At 39.1% G+C, this 17791-nt stretch overlaps 3 protein-coding genes across 6 annotated transcripts in view; 2 read left to right on the top strand and 1 right to left on the bottom strand.

Moving 5' to 3' along the window:
- Positions 1-1588, bottom strand: part of LOC115237451 (N-acetylglucosamine-6-sulfatase-like) — a 21957-nt gene extending 20369 nt beyond the window's left edge. For all 3 annotated transcript variants that reach the window (XM_029810502.1, XM_029810501.1, XM_029810500.1), the window contains exons 1-4: positions 1211-1588; positions 947-1006; positions 651-857; positions 219-380 (exon numbers count right to left, since the gene is read on the bottom strand). In XM_029810502.1, the coding sequence (XP_029666362.1) occupies positions 219-380; positions 651-857; positions 947-1006; positions 1211-1423 (642 nt within the window). In that variant the 5' untranslated portion in view covers positions 1424-1588. The remainder of the gene's footprint in view (positions 1-218; positions 381-650; positions 858-946; positions 1007-1210) is intronic.
- Positions 1589-2318: 730 nt separating this feature from the next.
- On the top strand, positions 2319-11104 carry LOC115237438 (zinc finger RNA-binding protein). 2 transcript variants are annotated; one of them, XM_029810467.1, is made up of 11 exons: positions 2319-2472; positions 2791-2954; positions 3652-3993; positions 4514-4969; positions 5076-5789; positions 5876-6164; positions 6253-6440; positions 7537-7685; positions 9028-9123; positions 9213-9333; positions 9624-11104. In XM_029810467.1, the coding sequence occupies exons 1-11, from the start codon at positions 2423-2425 to the stop codon at positions 9905-9907; spliced, it is 2853 nt and encodes a 950-aa protein (XP_029666327.1). In that variant the 5' UTR covers positions 2319-2422; the 3' UTR covers positions 9908-11104. The 2 variants fall into 2 exon arrangements, with proteins under 2 accessions (XP_029666327.1, XP_029666326.1); XM_029810466.1 differs by having other exon boundaries at positions 4403-4969.
- A 1070-nt stretch (positions 11105-12174) lies between these two features.
- On the top strand, positions 12175-16335 carry LOC115237437 (polyubiquitin-A). Its single transcript, XM_029810465.1, has 2 exons — positions 12175-12332; positions 12964-16335. The coding sequence occupies exon 2, from the start codon at positions 12970-12972 to the stop codon at positions 16168-16170; it is 3201 nt and encodes a 1066-aa protein (XP_029666325.1). The 5' UTR covers positions 12175-12332; positions 12964-12969; the 3' UTR covers positions 16171-16335.
- Positions 16336-17791: the final 1456 nt, after the last annotated feature.

The raw sequence follows: 17791 nt of genomic DNA, 5'->3' as shown, positions 1-17791 counted from the left end.
TAAAATTGTAACTTTAATTATTCTATCAAATTTAGAATTTAATAAGGCTTTAATTTTTCTATCAAGTTTAGAATTTAATAAAATTTCAATTTTTCTTTTTTTATTAAAGCCAAATTTAATGTGGGACGGTTGTCGTTCCAAAAATTGTTACGATAAAAAATAAAAAAAATTGTATACCCTTATGTATACTATGTTAAATGTCCTACATATATACTCACGATTACATCTGTAAGATAATCGCTCGTACTATCACCGTACTTCATCTCGGTACCATTTATCGACAATGAATAATTGTAATATTTGGAATTTCCTATAAGACCGGCCCACCAATCCCATCCCACCGGTACGTGAGCTGCACCGCCAACTTTTTTGTTTCCATACTGCATTTATATCGTATATATGCGTTAATATTATTAATTTTAAGGGTCACACTCTTTGCAATCGAATTAAGAGAATTAAAATAATAAAAATAGGGAAATGTCGAAAAAGAACTATAAACCCGAAAATATTTTTAATATCGAACATTTCGTTTCTCAATTTCAAGAATTTCGTAGTTCTTTTAATTTTATTATCGTTCGCTATCGATTTTAGAAATAAAAATATCTTTTTGAATATCGATTAGCATATATATAGTCGTAAATTGTATCTACCTCGTTCAAATATTTTCCGGCGTAAAACGTCCTGTATCCGGCGACATTTTGCAAAAGAGCGGCAAACGTCGCCGGTTCTTGGAATTTCTGCCATTCCGCGCTACTACAACCACCGGCGATTGAATTATTCACTGTCAGATGATTATGCTGATACCGTCCGGTCAGAATGGACGCTCGATTCGGGCAACAGATAGGCGAAGCTACAAACTGAACCCGATACCCGATACCCTGTTATTTAAACATCTCGAAGAAAAAATATATAATCTTCTCTATAACATTTATATTGAGAGACTTACGCAATTCGTGAACGTGACACCCTGAGATGCTATGAGATTCAGAGTATTTACCATCGGCGTCTGAAAATTTAAAATTAAGTAAAGAGAGGTGCCTCCGAAGTGATCTTGATTGTTATTTTATTTGAATATTATTCCGTAATTTTTTCTTCTCTTGCAGCGCAGCGTCATTAAAACAATTACGGCGCGATAATAACAGTAATTAAGTACAAAATTAGAACGAGTTTATATTATTATATATATGTAACAAAGTTCAGAACGCTCTACCATGCCATCTAAAGTCGAGTCCTGATCGTCGGTAATAATCAGCACGACATTTCCCGTTGCAGCCGGCGCCGCTAGACAATTCAGCAACAGAAAGAGAATCGCTAGATGCATTTTGCTTGACGTCACGAGATTTCCTGCTTGAATATGCAGCATGCCAAGAGCTACAAATTGAATTTTTAACCGGTCATAATTATAGTTACTATTCGGTCGCATGAGAAGACGAGATTAGACGCGATGCCATCCGCGAACGCGATGGCACTTGGCCAAATATATTTTGGTCGGAGAAATCGACTCTCGTGTATTATTAATATCGCGAACTGCGCACCGAGATAAATAAAGCGTACGTAACAGCGGTATATGTTCAACTGATCGAGACGTTATAAAATACTGTTGATTACCGAAATTTGATACATTATAGGACGATCGGGTACCGGTAAAGGCCGCTAGATGGCGCTGAGGAGGATGAAAACTTAGCCCTCTCGTATATAACTTTATCCTCGGCTGAAAGAGTCACAGGTGACAATCGACCGACAGAGGGCGTTGGAGGAGGAGGTTCCGGTGCTGCTCCTTCGGCGTTCGGCCTGGAGCCACGCACCTGAACACGACGAACGAACAAACAACGAGTACAACACGCATGTCGCACGCACGTTCCCTCGGCGGTGTACGATAAGTCCACCCACGCGCACGCCGGACGTATGTACGTACATGCGTTGCGTCGTGACTCGCAACCGAGTCGCGACATATCGGCGTGCGACGTATCTACACATTCTACTACCCCCCGGCGTCCCGGAGAATAGCCGAGATAAGCGCAGTAAGTTTTGTGAGGCTCGATTAACCACGTGTGCCCATTCAACGCGATCGTTTTTTTTTTCGCGCGTTTTTCTCTCGTTCTTGCTCTCTGTCAAACTTACCTCGCGCGATAGATAATTCGTACAGCGGCAGCGACGGCGGCAGGTAGCGCGACGCCAGTCGTTGTGCGCAGGCGCGTTGTTGTATTCGCGCGCATGTGTTCAGCTGCCGGGGCGCTCTAGTCGGCGCGTAGAATCGCCGCGCGCGTTCGGGCTCTCGCGGAAACGACCAGTGAGATCGTCTCGCTCGTGACGGGATAGCCAATCGGCGCTCTCGACGGCGTCGCCATATTATCGAGTCGCTTGTGGCACGCCCTACAACTTCCTCCATTGTCCTTCTTTCCGGGATTCTCTGCGAGGAAGGATGGCTCAGAACAATTATTTCGGATTTACTCACGGCGGGACGCAATATGGGTACGAAATTGCCTATATCCCTTATTATTAAGTAGCTAGTGTTAGGCTAAACGTAGATTCGCGGCCGAGAGCGCGATCGCGATAGTGATAAAAGTCGTCGTTGAACGTCGACACGTCGTCCAGCGACCCAGCCGGCTTGGCGGCCATTTCTTTTGTCGCGAGAGGATAGCGTCCGTCGAGCGTTCCCGAGCACGGTCGAGTCGAGCATTTTCGAGCTTTCTCGAATTCGCATGGCACTCCTCGTGCGAACGCTCGACGGGCCTCGCGTGTCCTGCGGAATAATATATCTATTTATGTATCTACTGTTATTTCAAACAGGGCTACCAGCGCTGCCGCGTATCAGACCGGGCAAGCGGGATACGCGGTAACCCCGGCGGCAACGGCCGCTACTTATACTCAACGACCCGCTGCCGCCGCTGCGACTGGCTACGAAACCTACCAGGCAGCTGCTGCTGCGGCCGCGACTGGGACGACGTACGCAGGTAATGTTCCATTATTCAAGCCTTTACACGAGCCTCGTGCATCACGTTCGGCGAATACAATAACGAGATGTTTAGAAGAGAAATTTGTGTTAAATCTAGAAATACATACATTATACACTATATATTAATTGCATATGCCAATCACATGTTTGCTCCATAATTATTGTATTTATCGAACATATAGATTGAATCGGTTTCAATCAAGAGAGACTGCTAATCTCCTTAGGGAGATAGACTTGTAACAAAGAAAGAGATAGGAAAAATATTTCTGAGACTTCGGAAAATAAGTTATAAAATGTTTACTTTTTAATTTTTTCTCAAATAATAACAAATATATATCAAATCTTTGATTAAAAATTTCTGACAAAAATAAAAAAATTTTAAGTTATTAATGTAAAATAAATTTTTTTATATAATGCCATAAAGAGAGAATGTAAAATAAGTTAATGAAAAGTCTTATGTCTTTATTGTATATATATTAGATTTTTATAATATAGTTTTATAATCTGTGAGAGAAAAAGAATAAAAAATAGAAACTGAGAAATATGACTCGATGGTAGTTTCACATATTTGAGTAAAATATGCTACAAAATAAGTAGAACTTTTCTTTATTATTTGAATAAATATAATTTAATTTTGTACACATGTAATGCAATTATTTTGAAATATGATAATTGCAATACATTTTTTCTTGCAGCTGCCAATCCTGGTACTGTGGCTCAAACTTACGATTACGGTTACGGACGAGCTGCGCCAGCAGCCACATACGACGCAACCAAAACCTACTATCAACAGCCAGCTGCTGCCGCAGCAACTTATACTACTACCGAAACACATTATCAGGCTGCCAAACCTGCTTATAGCACGACTAGTGCTTACACTGGCACTGCCAGACAAGCCACTACCACTGGGCAGGCTAAAACTTATCAAGCATCTAGTACAGCTTACCAGCAGTCGAATCCTACACAGAGCGCTACTTATTCTTCAGGATATACAGCTCCAGCTACACCTGCCGCTACGCCATCAACTGCGACAAATAGTAAGTTGTTTGTTAATCTTTTCTCCCTTGTACGTTTTATCTCCAAAAATCTCCGGTCCTGTTTTGATCACTAACTGTGACGTAGGAACTAATAACATGAAATTGATCCTCTCACGATACGTGAAAAGATGTCAAAAGGACAAAAATTCACAAAAACTCTGCTAACATTTTCGAGCGTGATAACAACTCGAGAATTTAGCAGAAGTCTGAAATTTCTTTATCCACTCCTAAACTGTGGAATAAACTTTCAAGTATATCAGTCTCTCGATGTCTCTCGTCGCAAAAATTTTATAATTCGTGTTTTAATGCATCTCGAAATGGATAATAGCAAAAATTTTGTGCCGTGCAAAAGTACAAAAAATTTGATGGACCCCTCCAAAGTTTGAGGTTTCAATTTCATTTCCCTTAGAAACGGCGAGTACAACGTATTCCGGCTACGACGCAGCGCTATATAGCGCTGCGACTATGTATGTAGCCCAACAGAGTGCAAACAGCAATTCCACTAACCAGAAGACTGGAGGTTGGCAGGGCTACGGACGGAAGGGATTCGGAGCTGGCGGGGGAGGGATGAAAGCAATGCGACCCAAGCAGCCTCCTAAGCCACAGCAGCTACACTATTGCGATGTCTGTAAGATCAGCTGTGCCGGACCGCAAACCTATCGTGAGCATCTCGAGGGTCAGAAGCACAAGAAGAAGGAGGCTTCGTTGAAGGTGCCGCAACAGCCTCCCGCACGTGGAGCAGGCAACAGTCTACGTTGTGAACTCTGTGATGTAACTTGTACCGGAAATGACGCCTACGCCGCTCACATCCGAGGTGCTAAGCATCAAAAGGTAGTGAAGCTGCATACCAAGCTCGGAAAGCCTATCCCAAGTGCAGATCCCACCGTCTTGAATCCGAAACCAGCGGCAGCTGCTAAAACTACTACGACGAAGAAACCGACAATAACAGCAACTCCCAAGATCAATTTCGTTGCTTGTAAGTAAATTTTATCTGCATTTTTTTTTGCAATTGCAAGAAATTATCAAGATTTTATTGTATATTTTTGCAAACATTTATATGTATACATATACTTTTGTTTCAGCTGGGAATTTGGGTACGGTGAATCAGAACCAAACGGTCGAAGTAAAGCAGGAAGAGCCAGCCGCTGAAGAAACCGTGGAAGAAGCTGCAGTCGATGAAAAGGACATTCAACCGGTCGGTCAGGAATACATCGAAGAGAACAAATCCGAGGACGGAAAAATTATAAGTTTTAATTGTAAATTATGCGAGTGTCGTTTCAACGATCCCAATGCCAAAGACATGCACATGAAGGGCCGCCGACATAGATTCGCCTACAAGAAGAAGGTCAATCCCGATTTGGTCGTTGATATGAAACCCAGCCTCAAGCAACGCAAGATGCTCGAAGAGAAGTTACGTAGGCAACAAATGCGCGACGAGTATTTACGTCGCAGGGAAGAGATCAATCAATTGGGACCTATGGGACCCATAATGGACGAAGAGATGATGTATTGGGAGGAGAGACGTCGTTACGAGGAAGAATGCGAATATTATGAATGGTATCGACGATATGGACGCGGTCCAGGTGCACCCCCGATGCCACGACCATTCCCAGGACCACCGCCTATGATGATGTTCCCGGGTCCACAGAGACGACCAGATTCGTCGGACGACAAGCATGTATTGGCACATCATACGACTATTTATCCCAAGGAACAAGAATTGCTGGCAGTCCAGAAAATTGTTTCTCACACTGAGAAAGCGTTGAAGTTTGTGTCAGATGCTTTGGCTGAGGCTGGTGAGTATAATTTAAATATTTTTCCGCGGATTCGGTTTATGAAATTTCAACTACTAAGGCTTACATGCGCGAATTATTGTTTGTAGGCAAAAAGAATATTCCTGCAAATGCTAATGCTGCTGTAGCAGCACCAACGGTGACCGGTACATCACAGGCAAACGCGGACACGAAGAAAGATGAGACTGACAAAAAGAAGGCAGTCACACCGCAGAAAGAAGATGGCAGCGACGGAAATCTCTTTTCATTTCAAAAAGAAAAGGAGGATTCTAGGATACTTCGCGGCGTTATGCGCGTCGGAAATTTGGCTAAAGGACTATTGCTATCCGGAGATAATCATGTTTGCCTCGTTGTTTTATGCGCTGAAAAACCAACAAGGTATTTAAAATGATTTTATGTATATTTTTTTGTCGTGTATTATAATATAATATATGCAAATTTTAATTGTTTCAATTAAATGTTATAGGACATTGCTCAATAAGGTTGCTGAAATTCTACCTGGTGAACTGAAGAATGTGGCACCTGAGGAAACATATAATGTCGGGAAACATCCGGAATCCGCGGCTTTGACTGTCTCAGGTGGTACGGTTACCGTCAGCGTGACGCTTACCAGTCCCCTAATGCGTGAGACACCCAAGTCGACCGCAGCAGCAGGTGATTTCATTGTTTCGCATTTGTATCGTGGCCAAGAAAAGGATAACTATAACGAAAGCAAAGCGGAGTTTTTTACGGAATTATTGCACCCTCTTTTATTTTCATGCCGTTTTCTTGATCCATTCTGCAGTTTATACATTTAGTTTGTTCTTTTCATGGCCCGGAAGATTTTCTGTAAGTTTTTTTAAGCACCAGGACGATGGCCAGGGGCAGCCAAGGATGATTCGACGGTTGCCAGTGTACATAGGCTCTAACATAAAGTTAATTTCTTTCTCGATATAGCTGCGTGTCTTACTTAGTGTGTCCACGACAGAGTCCTCCTTGTGAAATGCATTTTCGACTGTAAGAGGGTAAGCGACACTCGAGCGATATTGAGATAAAATTTTATAGAAAAGAGAGAGCGTAAACTTGATGTGGTTAGACACCGGTCGCCATTCTCGTATATTTTACAATATTTCATTTGTAGTAGCGGCTTTTTGCATACTTTCTCTCACTGATGAATATTCAAACTAGAACAAATAATCATCGACGAACGTTAATATTAACGGGAGATTTCATCGAACGTGGACACACAGTTGCGATAGGAGAAAACAACGCTGAGGCAATCTTAAAACTATGGACTTTTTGATCATGCATAAAAAAAGACAGAAAATCCCTCTGACTGTTATCGAATGCTGTACGCATACATTCTGCGATGTGCATTACCACCATACCTCGGAATTTAACCGACCGTTCTTTCGGCATCGGTGCTACCTACCTTTTAAGCGGATAGAGGTGAACAATACCGATGTTGATAAGGATCGTCGGACGTTCTTGAATCGCGGAGGAACTAATCCGATAAAAGAACGTTGAACGGGGGTTGAACTCGGTGTATTGCAAACGTACTACATTCGATCCAGGCTTATATTTCTTTTTTCACGTTGGCATTATATCACGATATTAATAATAGCCCATAAATTAAAGGTGCTTATAAGTTGAAATAAATACATACATACATACATACATATATAGAGGGAATACCTAAAAAATCTCTGGGCATGATCAAACACTCTAAGTGTTGTCTAAGCGTGTTGTGCTTTCTTTGTTGGAATCTCAGATAATGCTGGACAGCAGCAGCAGGAAGCTGCTCAACTGCAAACGGCGCCCGCGGCCCCCACAGTGACCAAACCAGATCCACCAGATGTACTTCCCAAGGCTAAGTGTTTGGACGCTTTAGCTGCACTCAGGCATGCCAAGTGGTTTCAGGTTTGAATCCATCAACTCACAAGTTCAAGATCTCGAATTGTCGAAGCGCCCATATTCTTGTTTGGCGCTATATATAAAATGCATTTTCTTTTATTTTCTCCTACGAGAAACGCGAGACAAGTTGTTCTCTCTCTTTCTCTCTTTTTTAAAAAACGGAAAGAAAAACAAAAGAAAAGACAAGGAAAAAAAGAAAGCAGTCTTAGAAACTTCCAGCCTTGTGACGGTTTTATTTTCATCATTATCCGACTTACGATTCTGTCTGAATTGCCTATTTGATCTCACGTTCGATATTCGTCGTTTTTATATCCGCTGAATTTTCGAACCCCAGTGCCAGTCGGCCATGTCCACTGTCTTCTATAGAGTTTTAGATATTTTACATTTGTGTTTCGCGCGCGTAAACTACGCCTATTCCATTACGATATGAGAAATTATTCGATAGATAATTCCAAATAGTTGGATAACAGTGGCATTGTCCGTACATTGGCTCTATCCGAAACAAATATAATCGAACATATCGAACACACGATCAGATATTTATCAGGCAAGAAATCTCAATAAGTAAGCAACATGTAAATGTGTATCTTGGCAGTTACTTATTGCTAGATGCATTTACATCTGCTTTGCTTTATGAATCTCTGCAATATCCAGAATAATAGGAAACTTATTTTCTTGCGAGAAATGTCAATTCAAATACATTTCATTATTTGCGTCTCTTAGAATGTATGTAATTTTCTTTATTTTCTTTATAACGCAAACCGCACGATTGCTTTACATAATTCAAGCATATAATTAATTATTCTGGATCGTCCTTAATGCGTTGTAGCCTAGGCTGCGTCTGTTCTAGGTCTGTCTTAACTTAAAGTAAAATCGACATATATAGCGTACACAGCTTTTCTAAGATTATGTATTTTGTTCTATTGTACTGTAATCATATGTATAATATTGTGCGTTATTTGCACAGCTTTTGAAGATTAAAAGAGACAGACAAGCACAAACACACAGTAGCGCGTCATAAGTGTACCGGGTGTTTTTGTAAATTAAGAATCGAATCTAAGAAATACTCTGAGATGTACAATTTTTGAAAATATATATATGAGCTCTAATTTTTTTATCATTGCGATAGGTAACTAACGTTTAGGAAAAGTGATAAACACCCGGTAATATTGATATGGGCTTATACTCTATTAGGGGCATTAGGCACGAGGCTGGGAGGATAGCTAAAGCCCACACAAAGCAAATTAAAGAATTAGTTTAGGCCGTCTTATCTCTCCAAAAGAGCCAAAAATGCTTTCATCTCGTATGTAAAATCGTAATTTTTAAAATAATTAATCCTGTTCAACAGGCTAGAGCAACTTCGCTGCAGAGCTGTGTTATGGTTATCCGTATAATGCGTGACCTTTGCAATCGTGTGCCAACGTGGGGTCCATTAAATCCTTGGGTTAGTATAGGAGATGTATTATTTCTCGTATACTTGTAATAATTTTTCCATCCTCAAAGAATATTAATGATTCTCAATGTGTTACACAGGCATTGGAGTTACTGACCGAGAAAGTGATAAGTACCGCAGGTGGTCCTCTTAGTCCCGGTGAAGCCTTGAGAAGACTTTTGGAATGTGTAGCAGGAGGAATATTGCTGCCAAGCAGCCCAGGTAATTTTTTTAATTCTCTCTCTCTCTATATATATATTTTAATATTATCATCGAATTCTGCCCTATTTTTTTGACATGATGAGAAAGATGACGAGACTGAGTATATTGTGGAGTATGATTGCATATATGAAGTACGAGTATTTCGTTCTCTTATATCACAATCATGTACATTCCATAATAATGCACAGATGATATGGCAATCTGAACTAAATTATAATGATACTGATCGAATTCAACCAATAACGTAAAAATATCGTTAATAATTGATGAAATGTCTCTTTGCTTCGCAGGTTTATCCGATCCATGCGAGAAGGAGCCGGTGGACGCGATAGGGAATATGACATCTCAACAAAGAGAAGATATTACCGCGTCCGCGCAACATGCGTTGCGATTAGTGGCGTTCCGTCAGATTCACAAGGTCCTAGGTATGGAGCAACTGCCCCCTCCAAAATTTAAGGGACGATTTGCCAGAAAACGAAGACGCGACAACAGCAACGGAGAGGGCACGGATAGCGAAGCCTCGAAAAAGGATAAGAAGGCAGAAGAGATCAAAATGGAAACAGACTCGAAGTAAAAGATCTACCAAAAGATTCGTCTTTTACGAATTACCTATTAACTTATCTAGTATAAGAGAAAAAACATTTTTTTCGCCGTGTCAGTTGCTTATTTAGGAAAAGAAATATCTTCGGATCGGGACAATTCGAAAATTAGGTGATACTCGTCGCGACTTAGAATAATTTCCGAGCATATAATCCAAGAACGAATAATGCTATAAGAATGATGCGCTTATCAAATTGCAATATCGGGCGTCCTTCATCTTATCGCGCGTCCCTATTGAAAATTATTGGCTTCATGGAAATGACATAATTGTTTCTTTTTTGCTACGATATATGAGATAAATTTAAACATTACAAATCGATGTTCGATCAATCGCATCAATTGTCTGTTTGAGAAAACTTGTCAATCGATTTAAGTTTTATTTATTATAGCTATCTTTACTTCGCGGTATATATATTATATATTACATGATTAACGCTCCTATGTCTTCACTGCAGATATGAAACTTACAAGAAAAAAAAATCACACGTTTTCTTGTTTCTGAAATTATAACATGACTATTAGAATCCACTGCAGGAAGCTTAATGTATCACTGTGATTAATTGATGATATTAGGTTTGTATATCAACAATATAACTAATAAATGCGTTCATCGATCTGAACTGTTTAGATTTATCTCAGTTATGGCGGATACGCAAACGAAGAAATCTAAACAATCGAGAGTGGTAGAATGCGACGATGAACATTTATAAGTTTGAAGTTACAGATAGATAATAGATTGTATTGAGAATTTGTGTGTATGTTGTGTGTGTAGTCAGTACAGACGTTGTAGAAAATATTTCTCTCCTTCTCTCTCTCTCTCTCTCTCTCTCTCTCTCTTTCTTTCTCTCACTTCTGCACAAAGTGACAACCATTTACGGTGTATGCTATTATCACGTGCGTGATTCACGCAAATGAAAGATATTTATAAATCGATGAAGCGGATGTTTTAAAAATGTCCGCTGCGAAACATGTGCACGTGTTTTTTAACAGATCGCTCTCTGTAGATCAATCTGAACTTTATTTACAGAAAATCGAGCGAAAATGCAGTCGAAACTTGCAACTACTCAATTTTCGAACATTGCCACCGTTTAAGTGAATTCTTCCGACTTGTGTAGATTTTCTGTTCTGTATTTTCGAATCATTGAATAAAAATAATACATGTATGATGCAATTGCGAGCTTATTGATATTGAAAGAATTTATTTAAAAGATAATAAATTTAATCTAGCTTCCTTTCAATATTGTTCCCTCCTCAACTGTGTATGCTGTAAATAAGATCCTTTTGCAAAGATTAGATTAAATACTAATATATATGATCTAAAAACCTTGTCATCAAACGCGATTGTATTGCATCAGTTTGCAAACTTTACATGCTGATGACTCTGCGATTCTATGAATTCAATTTCATGTTTTTGCGCGTATAAATAACACGTCAGTTTCAGGATGAAAATATCTTGATAAAGAAACAATATATGTTCAGCCAATATCTTATATCCGCATTCCTGGAAAAAATATTTATATCGAAAGTTACTTGTGACGTAGGCTATCATAAGGTAAAAACATGCGTAAGTTATATATATATATACATAGGATGTGTTCCAAAATTCACTGGCAGTACTGCCAACATGTCGTCATCCTTTTCTAACTTTCGGCGAACAACAAAGATGACGATACGCTGGCAGTACTGTCAGTGAATTATGGAACGCAGCCAATAGATGAATAACATTGTGTATAAGAAACCATGGGTGCGTTCCGTTTCACGCATTGAACGCATAGATCGCCTGGAAATCTATAGTTCACGTAACATATATTATAGATTTCCAGGCGATCTATGCGCTCAATGCGTGAAACGGAACGCACCCCATGTATCTCTAAATAATAGAGACTAAAAAACCGTTGTAATTTCAAGAAATTAAATTTTCGATACATCAGATTTTATTTTATCTTTTTAATGCAAATATAAACATATAAGGATTCTCTCGTGTCAATAGTCTTTCAAACCAAACTCAAAAATGCGGTTTTTTCAGTCCCTGGTCCCTGCTAAATATAAAACATATGGTAACAGATGCATAGTAGCAGGATATATACATATGTATATACGAATACAATACATATACATCGAGAATGCTCTGGAACATGACGTAAGTTCTTTGTTGCAAAGTCAATACGAATTGCGTACGTAATGCGGACGACGAACCAATCAGCGACATCGTCGACGTTTCTCGGCCAATGAAACGCAAGCGCGTATCATAGCGAGTCATCGCGACATTATAAAAGCGAGCGTCGCGTCGTTCCCAGCTCAATAGCCTGTGTGTTTGAACGAGAGAAGTACGTTTTACGTTGCATCAAATTCCTTAATTGTTCGCGAATCTACAATAGCCAGAAGCTTTCACGCAAAAGGTGAGATGTTATTTTCGTTTACATGAAATTACGGCTACCAAATTTTTAATCCCGGCTGAAATATTTGTACGAGAACGCGAATTATATATATATATATATATTTCATTAATTTATTTTCAATTCGTTAAATAAATTATAAATTTCAATATATACAATCTTTACAAAGAAGCGGGCTTGCGTTTAATCGGCGTTTCGCCACTTTATAAATCGTTATCGTCTCAAAATGAGTGTATATATCGATCGTTACGTCGCGTCTGTTGCTAAGCGGAACACGCTGTGAATTTATCTCGAAAAATGGATGTATATTAATATTTCGAAACGTAAATCGAAAAATTTGTTTGTTTTTATATCAGTCTAAAAGGCATGTAGAAAATAAGCTAACGGATATAATATTTCGACCGATTAAATGTTTTTTTATTACGAACGTTTTCTCCGTGTCACGAAATGGCGTGACTCATCGAATGCTTGACGCAGCATAAACTCGGTCAAGATGGCGGCTGCTGATTTTACCTACGTCATGTTCAGTTGCTAGCAGCTCCAATTCTTTTCTTTTCTATTATGGTTATTGATATATTTAATTAAATTTTCATTTTAAATACAACTTTTAATGTAATCTGAAATTTTATTACAGAGCACCATGCAGATTTTCGTGAAAACGTTAACTGGAAAAACCATAACTCTCGAAGTTGAAGCCTCTGACACTATCGAGAACGTGAAGGCGAAGATTCAGGACAAAGAGGGTATTCCACCTGATCAGCAGCGCTTGATTTTTGCTGGAAAACAACTTGAGGACGGACGTACCTTGTCCGATTACAATATTCAGAAGGAATCCACTCTCCATCTGGTTCTCAGATTACGTGGCGGAATGCAGATCTTTGTCAAAACCTTGACGGGAAAGACCATTACGTTGGAAGTCGAAGCATCAGACACGATCGAGAATGTCAAAGCGAAAATTCAAGACAAGGAAGGTATCCCACCAGATCAGCAAAGATTGATTTTTGCTGGAAAACAACTTGAAGACGGTCGCACGCTTTCTGATTACAATATTCAGAAAGAATCTACTTTGCACTTGGTTCTTCGTCTACGTGGTGGTATGCAAATTTTTGTCAAGACCTTGACAGGAAAGACTATTACTTTGGAGGTAGAGGCTTCGGATACAATTGAGAATGTCAAGGCTAAGATCCAAGACAAAGAGGGAATTCCTCCCGATCAACAGAGATTGATTTTCGCGGGCAAGCAGCTGGAGGACGGACGCACCTTGTCAGATTATAATATTCAAAAGGAATCCACTCTGCATTTAGTTTTACGACTTCGCGGAGGTATGCAGATTTTCGTCAAGACTCTCACTGGCAAAACTATCACATTGGAAGTCGAAGCGTCGGACACGATCGAGAATGTCAAAGCCAAAATTCAGGACAAAGAAGGCATCCCTCCGGATCAGCAGAGATTGATCTTTGCTGGAAAACAACTCGAAGATGGCCGCACACTTTCCGACTATAATATTCAGAAGGAATCAACTTTACATTTGGTTCTTCGACTACGTGGTGGTATGCAAATTTTCGTCAAGACTTTAACTGGTAAAACAATCACACTGGAAGTCGAGGCATCTGATACGATTGAGAATGTTAAAGCCAAAATTCAGTACAAGGAAGGCATTCCCCCAGATCAGCAGAGATTGATCTTTGCTGGAAAACAACTCGAAGACGGCCGCACACTTTCCGACTATAATATTCAGAAGGAATCAACTTTACATTTGGTTCTTCGACTACGTGGTGGTATGCAGATCTTTGTCAAGACCCTCACTGGTAAAACTATCACATTGGAAGTTGAGGCATCTGATACGATTGAGAATGTTAAAGCCAAAATTCAGGACAAGGAAGGCATTCCCCCAGATCAGCAGAGATTGATCTTTGCTGGAAAACAACTCGAAGACGGCCGCACACTTTCCGACTACAATATTCAGAAGGAATCAACTTTACATTTGGTTCTTCGACTACGTGGTGGTATGCAGATCTTTGTCAAGACCCTCACTGGTAAAACCATCACATTGGAAGTTGAGGCATCGGACACGATTGAGAATGTCAAAGCCAAAATTCAGGACAAGGAGGGCATTCCCCCGGATCAGCAGAGATTGATCTTTGCTGGAAAACAGCTCGAAGACGGCCGCACACTTTCCGACTACAATATTCAGAAGGAATCAACTTTACATTTGGTTCTTCGACTACGTGGTGGTATGCAGATCTTTGTCAAGACCCTCACTGGTAAAACCATCACATTGGAAGTTGAGGCATCGGACACGATTGAGAATGTCAAAGCCAAAATTCAGGACAAGGAGGGCATTCCCCCGGATCAGCAGAGATTGATCTTTGCTGGAAAACAGCTCGAAGACGGCCGCACACTTTCCGACTACAATATTCAGAAGGAATCAACTTTACATTTGGTTCTTCGACTACGTGGTGGTATGCAGATCTTTGTCAAGACCCTCACTGGTAAAACCATCACATTGGAAGTTGAGGCATCGGACACGATTGAGAATGTCAAAGCCAAAATTCAGGACAAGGAGGGCATTCCCCCGGATCAGCAGAGATTGATCTTTGCTGGAAAACAGCTCGAAGACGGCCGCACACTTTCCGACTACAATATTCAGAAGGAATCAACTTTACATTTGGTTCTTCGACTACGTGGTGGTATGCAGATCTTTGTCAAGACCCTCACTGGTAAAACCATCACATTGGAAGTTGAGGCATCGGACACGATTGAGAATGTCAAAGCCAAAATTCAGGACAAGGAGGGCATTCCCCCGGATCAGCAGAGATTGATCTTTGCTGGAAAACAGCTCGAAGACGGCCGCACACTTTCCGACTACAATATTCAGAAGGAATCAACTTTACATTTGGTTCTTCGACTACGTGGTGGTATGCAGATCTTTGTCAAGACCCTCACTGGTAAAACCATCACATTGGAAGTTGAGGCATCGGACACGATTGAGAATGTCAAAGCCAAAATTCAGGACAAGGAGGGCATTCCCCCGGATCAGCAGAGATTGATCTTTGCTGGAAAACAACTCGAAGACGGCCGCACACTTTCCGACTACAATATTCAGAAGGAATCAACTTTACATTTGGTTCTTCGACTACGTGGTGGTATGCAAATTTTCGTCAAGACTTTAACTGGTAAAACAATCACACTGGAAGTCGAGGCATCTGATACGATTGAGAATGTTAAAGCCAAAATTCAGGACAAGGAAGGCATTCCCCCAGATCAGCAGAGATTGATCTTTGCTGGAAAACAACTCGAAGACGGCCGCACACTTTCCGACTACAATATTCAGAAGGAATCAACTTTACATTTGGTTCTTCGACTTCGTGGTGGTATGCAGATTTTTGTCAAGACCCTCACTGGTAAAACCATCACATTGGAAGTTGAGGCATCGGACACGATTGAGAATGTCAAAGCCAAAATTCAGGACAAGGAGGGCATTCCCCCGGATCAGCAGAGATTGATCTTTGCTGGAAAACAGCTCGAAGACGGCCGCACACTTTCCGACTACAATATTCAGAAGGAATCAACTTTACATTTGGTTCTTCGACTACGTGGTGGTATGCAGATTTTTGTCAAGACTCTTACCGGTAAAACCATCACATTGGAAGTCGAAGCATCAGACACGATCGAGAATGTCAAAGCCAAAATTCAGGACAAGGAGGGCATTCCTCCGGATCAGCAGAGATTGATTTTCGCGGGCAAGCAACTTGAGGACGGACGCACCTTGTCAGATTATAATATTCAGAAAGAATCCACATTACATCTTGTACTCCGTCTTAGAGGCGGAAATGTCTAATTCTATAATTGTGATCTTTTCCTTCTAAGTACCTTGCGCTCAATACTTTAATTCTATTTATATAATTCTGTTATAAAATAAAATTTTATTCAAAGAAATTTTAATTTTATTTATTTAGATATGAAAATTTTGTGAGAATTTTGACGAATAAAGAATAATTTTTTTGAAAATAATTCTATATATTCTGCTCATGTTACATTTAATCTAACCTCTTATTTTATGATTATTTCCTTCTAAAAGACAGAATTATATATTCCTTTATGATCTTGGAAAATGCGTTTCTTTTTAATAAAATCTCTCTCTATTAAAATTCTATTTTCGATAGTATATATATATTATGTAAGTTTTGCTTGTATTCTTTTGAATATTTTTAATGAGTGGAAATGAAAATGAATAAGAACTAATTCTATAATAAAGTAGTTTAATATTAATGCATTTTCACACATTTGCTTCTTATATAAATAATTTATACAATTCTTTAAAACATGTGCAGCAAGTATCGTTAACAGAATGCTCTGAGATGATTATTTTTATCGATATCTTATTCTATGCAGTAATTTTTGATTACAATATTCAAAATAAAATATATTATATATTCAGTGTGTTATAACAAACTTGGTTGGACATTGAACACACTAGTACATATTCGTACATATTAAAGATTATCATATATAAATTTACAATAGCATAAATATATAATATATTGATATTTATTTTACTGTAAATTTGTATACTACAGCCTTTACAGCCAACTCACCAATGCATAAAGTTCATCCAATCGAATTCACTATTACATAGATCCAAGAGCTTCTGTTAAAAACCTTTAAATATATAATAATCATTTTCTTTTTTATAGCGAATTTAATGGCATTTACTTATTAGTTTCTATTGTGTTTAAATAATATTTATGCGATTTGAATTCTTAGACTTAAACGAAATTCTAAAAATTGTTGGAATTCTTACAATTTTTGTACACGCTACTATCTAATTATAATTTTTTTATTTGATATTTTAGTTATTTAAATGTTTGCAGCTCGAAAATTACCGATATCGACAATTAATCGATAATTAACCGATGTCGATAATATCTATGAATGTCTGTAATATATGTATAATACAAACTGTTCTCTCCAACATTTAAATTCTAAAATATTAGGAAAGTATTAGGAACACATTATGAGCAAAGAGGTGGTACGAGTAAAAATTCGAAGTTTGCAATTCGCGATGTTACAATTGGTAATGTATCGACAATTGGTAATAAACCGACGCCGGTAAGTTGTTGGCGTCGGTATTGCAAATTACTACTTCGAATTTTTTGTTCGTACGACTTTCTTGCGCATCATATCCTCCTAATACTTTCCTAATATTTTGGAATTTAAATGTTAGCAGTTCGCATGTTACCGACGTTGCTAAATTACTAATATTGATAGTCCGCAGATTAAAATTTCGTTATCGTGCCACCTCTTTGCTTATTATATTCCTTTAATATTTTCCTAATATATTTCAGAATTTAAATGCTAGCAGTTCATAGGTACCGACATCAGTAAATCGTCGATCGACGTCTATAATTCGCGCAAACACTTATAATTCTAATATAGTTATATAATTAATAAATTAATAT

This window comes from Formica exsecta, unplaced genomic scaffold (assembly GCF_003651465.1).
Source record: "Formica exsecta isolate Colony F162 unplaced genomic scaffold, ASM365146v1 scaffold295, whole genome shotgun sequence".
Classification (NCBI taxonomy): domain Eukaryota; kingdom Metazoa; phylum Arthropoda; class Insecta; order Hymenoptera; family Formicidae; genus Formica; species Formica exsecta.
This window is presented reverse-complemented; position numbering and strand designations above follow the sequence as displayed.

Coding starts and splice junctions, on each gene's coding strand:
- LOC115237438 (XM_029810466.1), top strand. CDS start 2,423: ATGGCTCAGAACAATTATTTCGGATTTACTCACGGCGGGACGCAATAT. Junction 2,955..3,651: donor GACTGGGACGACGTACGCAG/GTAATGTTCCAT, acceptor TTTTTCTTGCAG/CTGCCAATCCTGGTACTGTG. Junction 9,124..9,212: donor GGGGTCCATTAAATCCTTGG/GTTAGTATAGGA, acceptor TGTGTTACACAG/GCATTGGAGTTACTGACCGA.
- LOC115237437 (XM_029810465.1), top strand. CDS start 12,970: ATGCAGATTTTCGTGAAAACGTTAACTGGAAAAACCATAACTCTCGAA.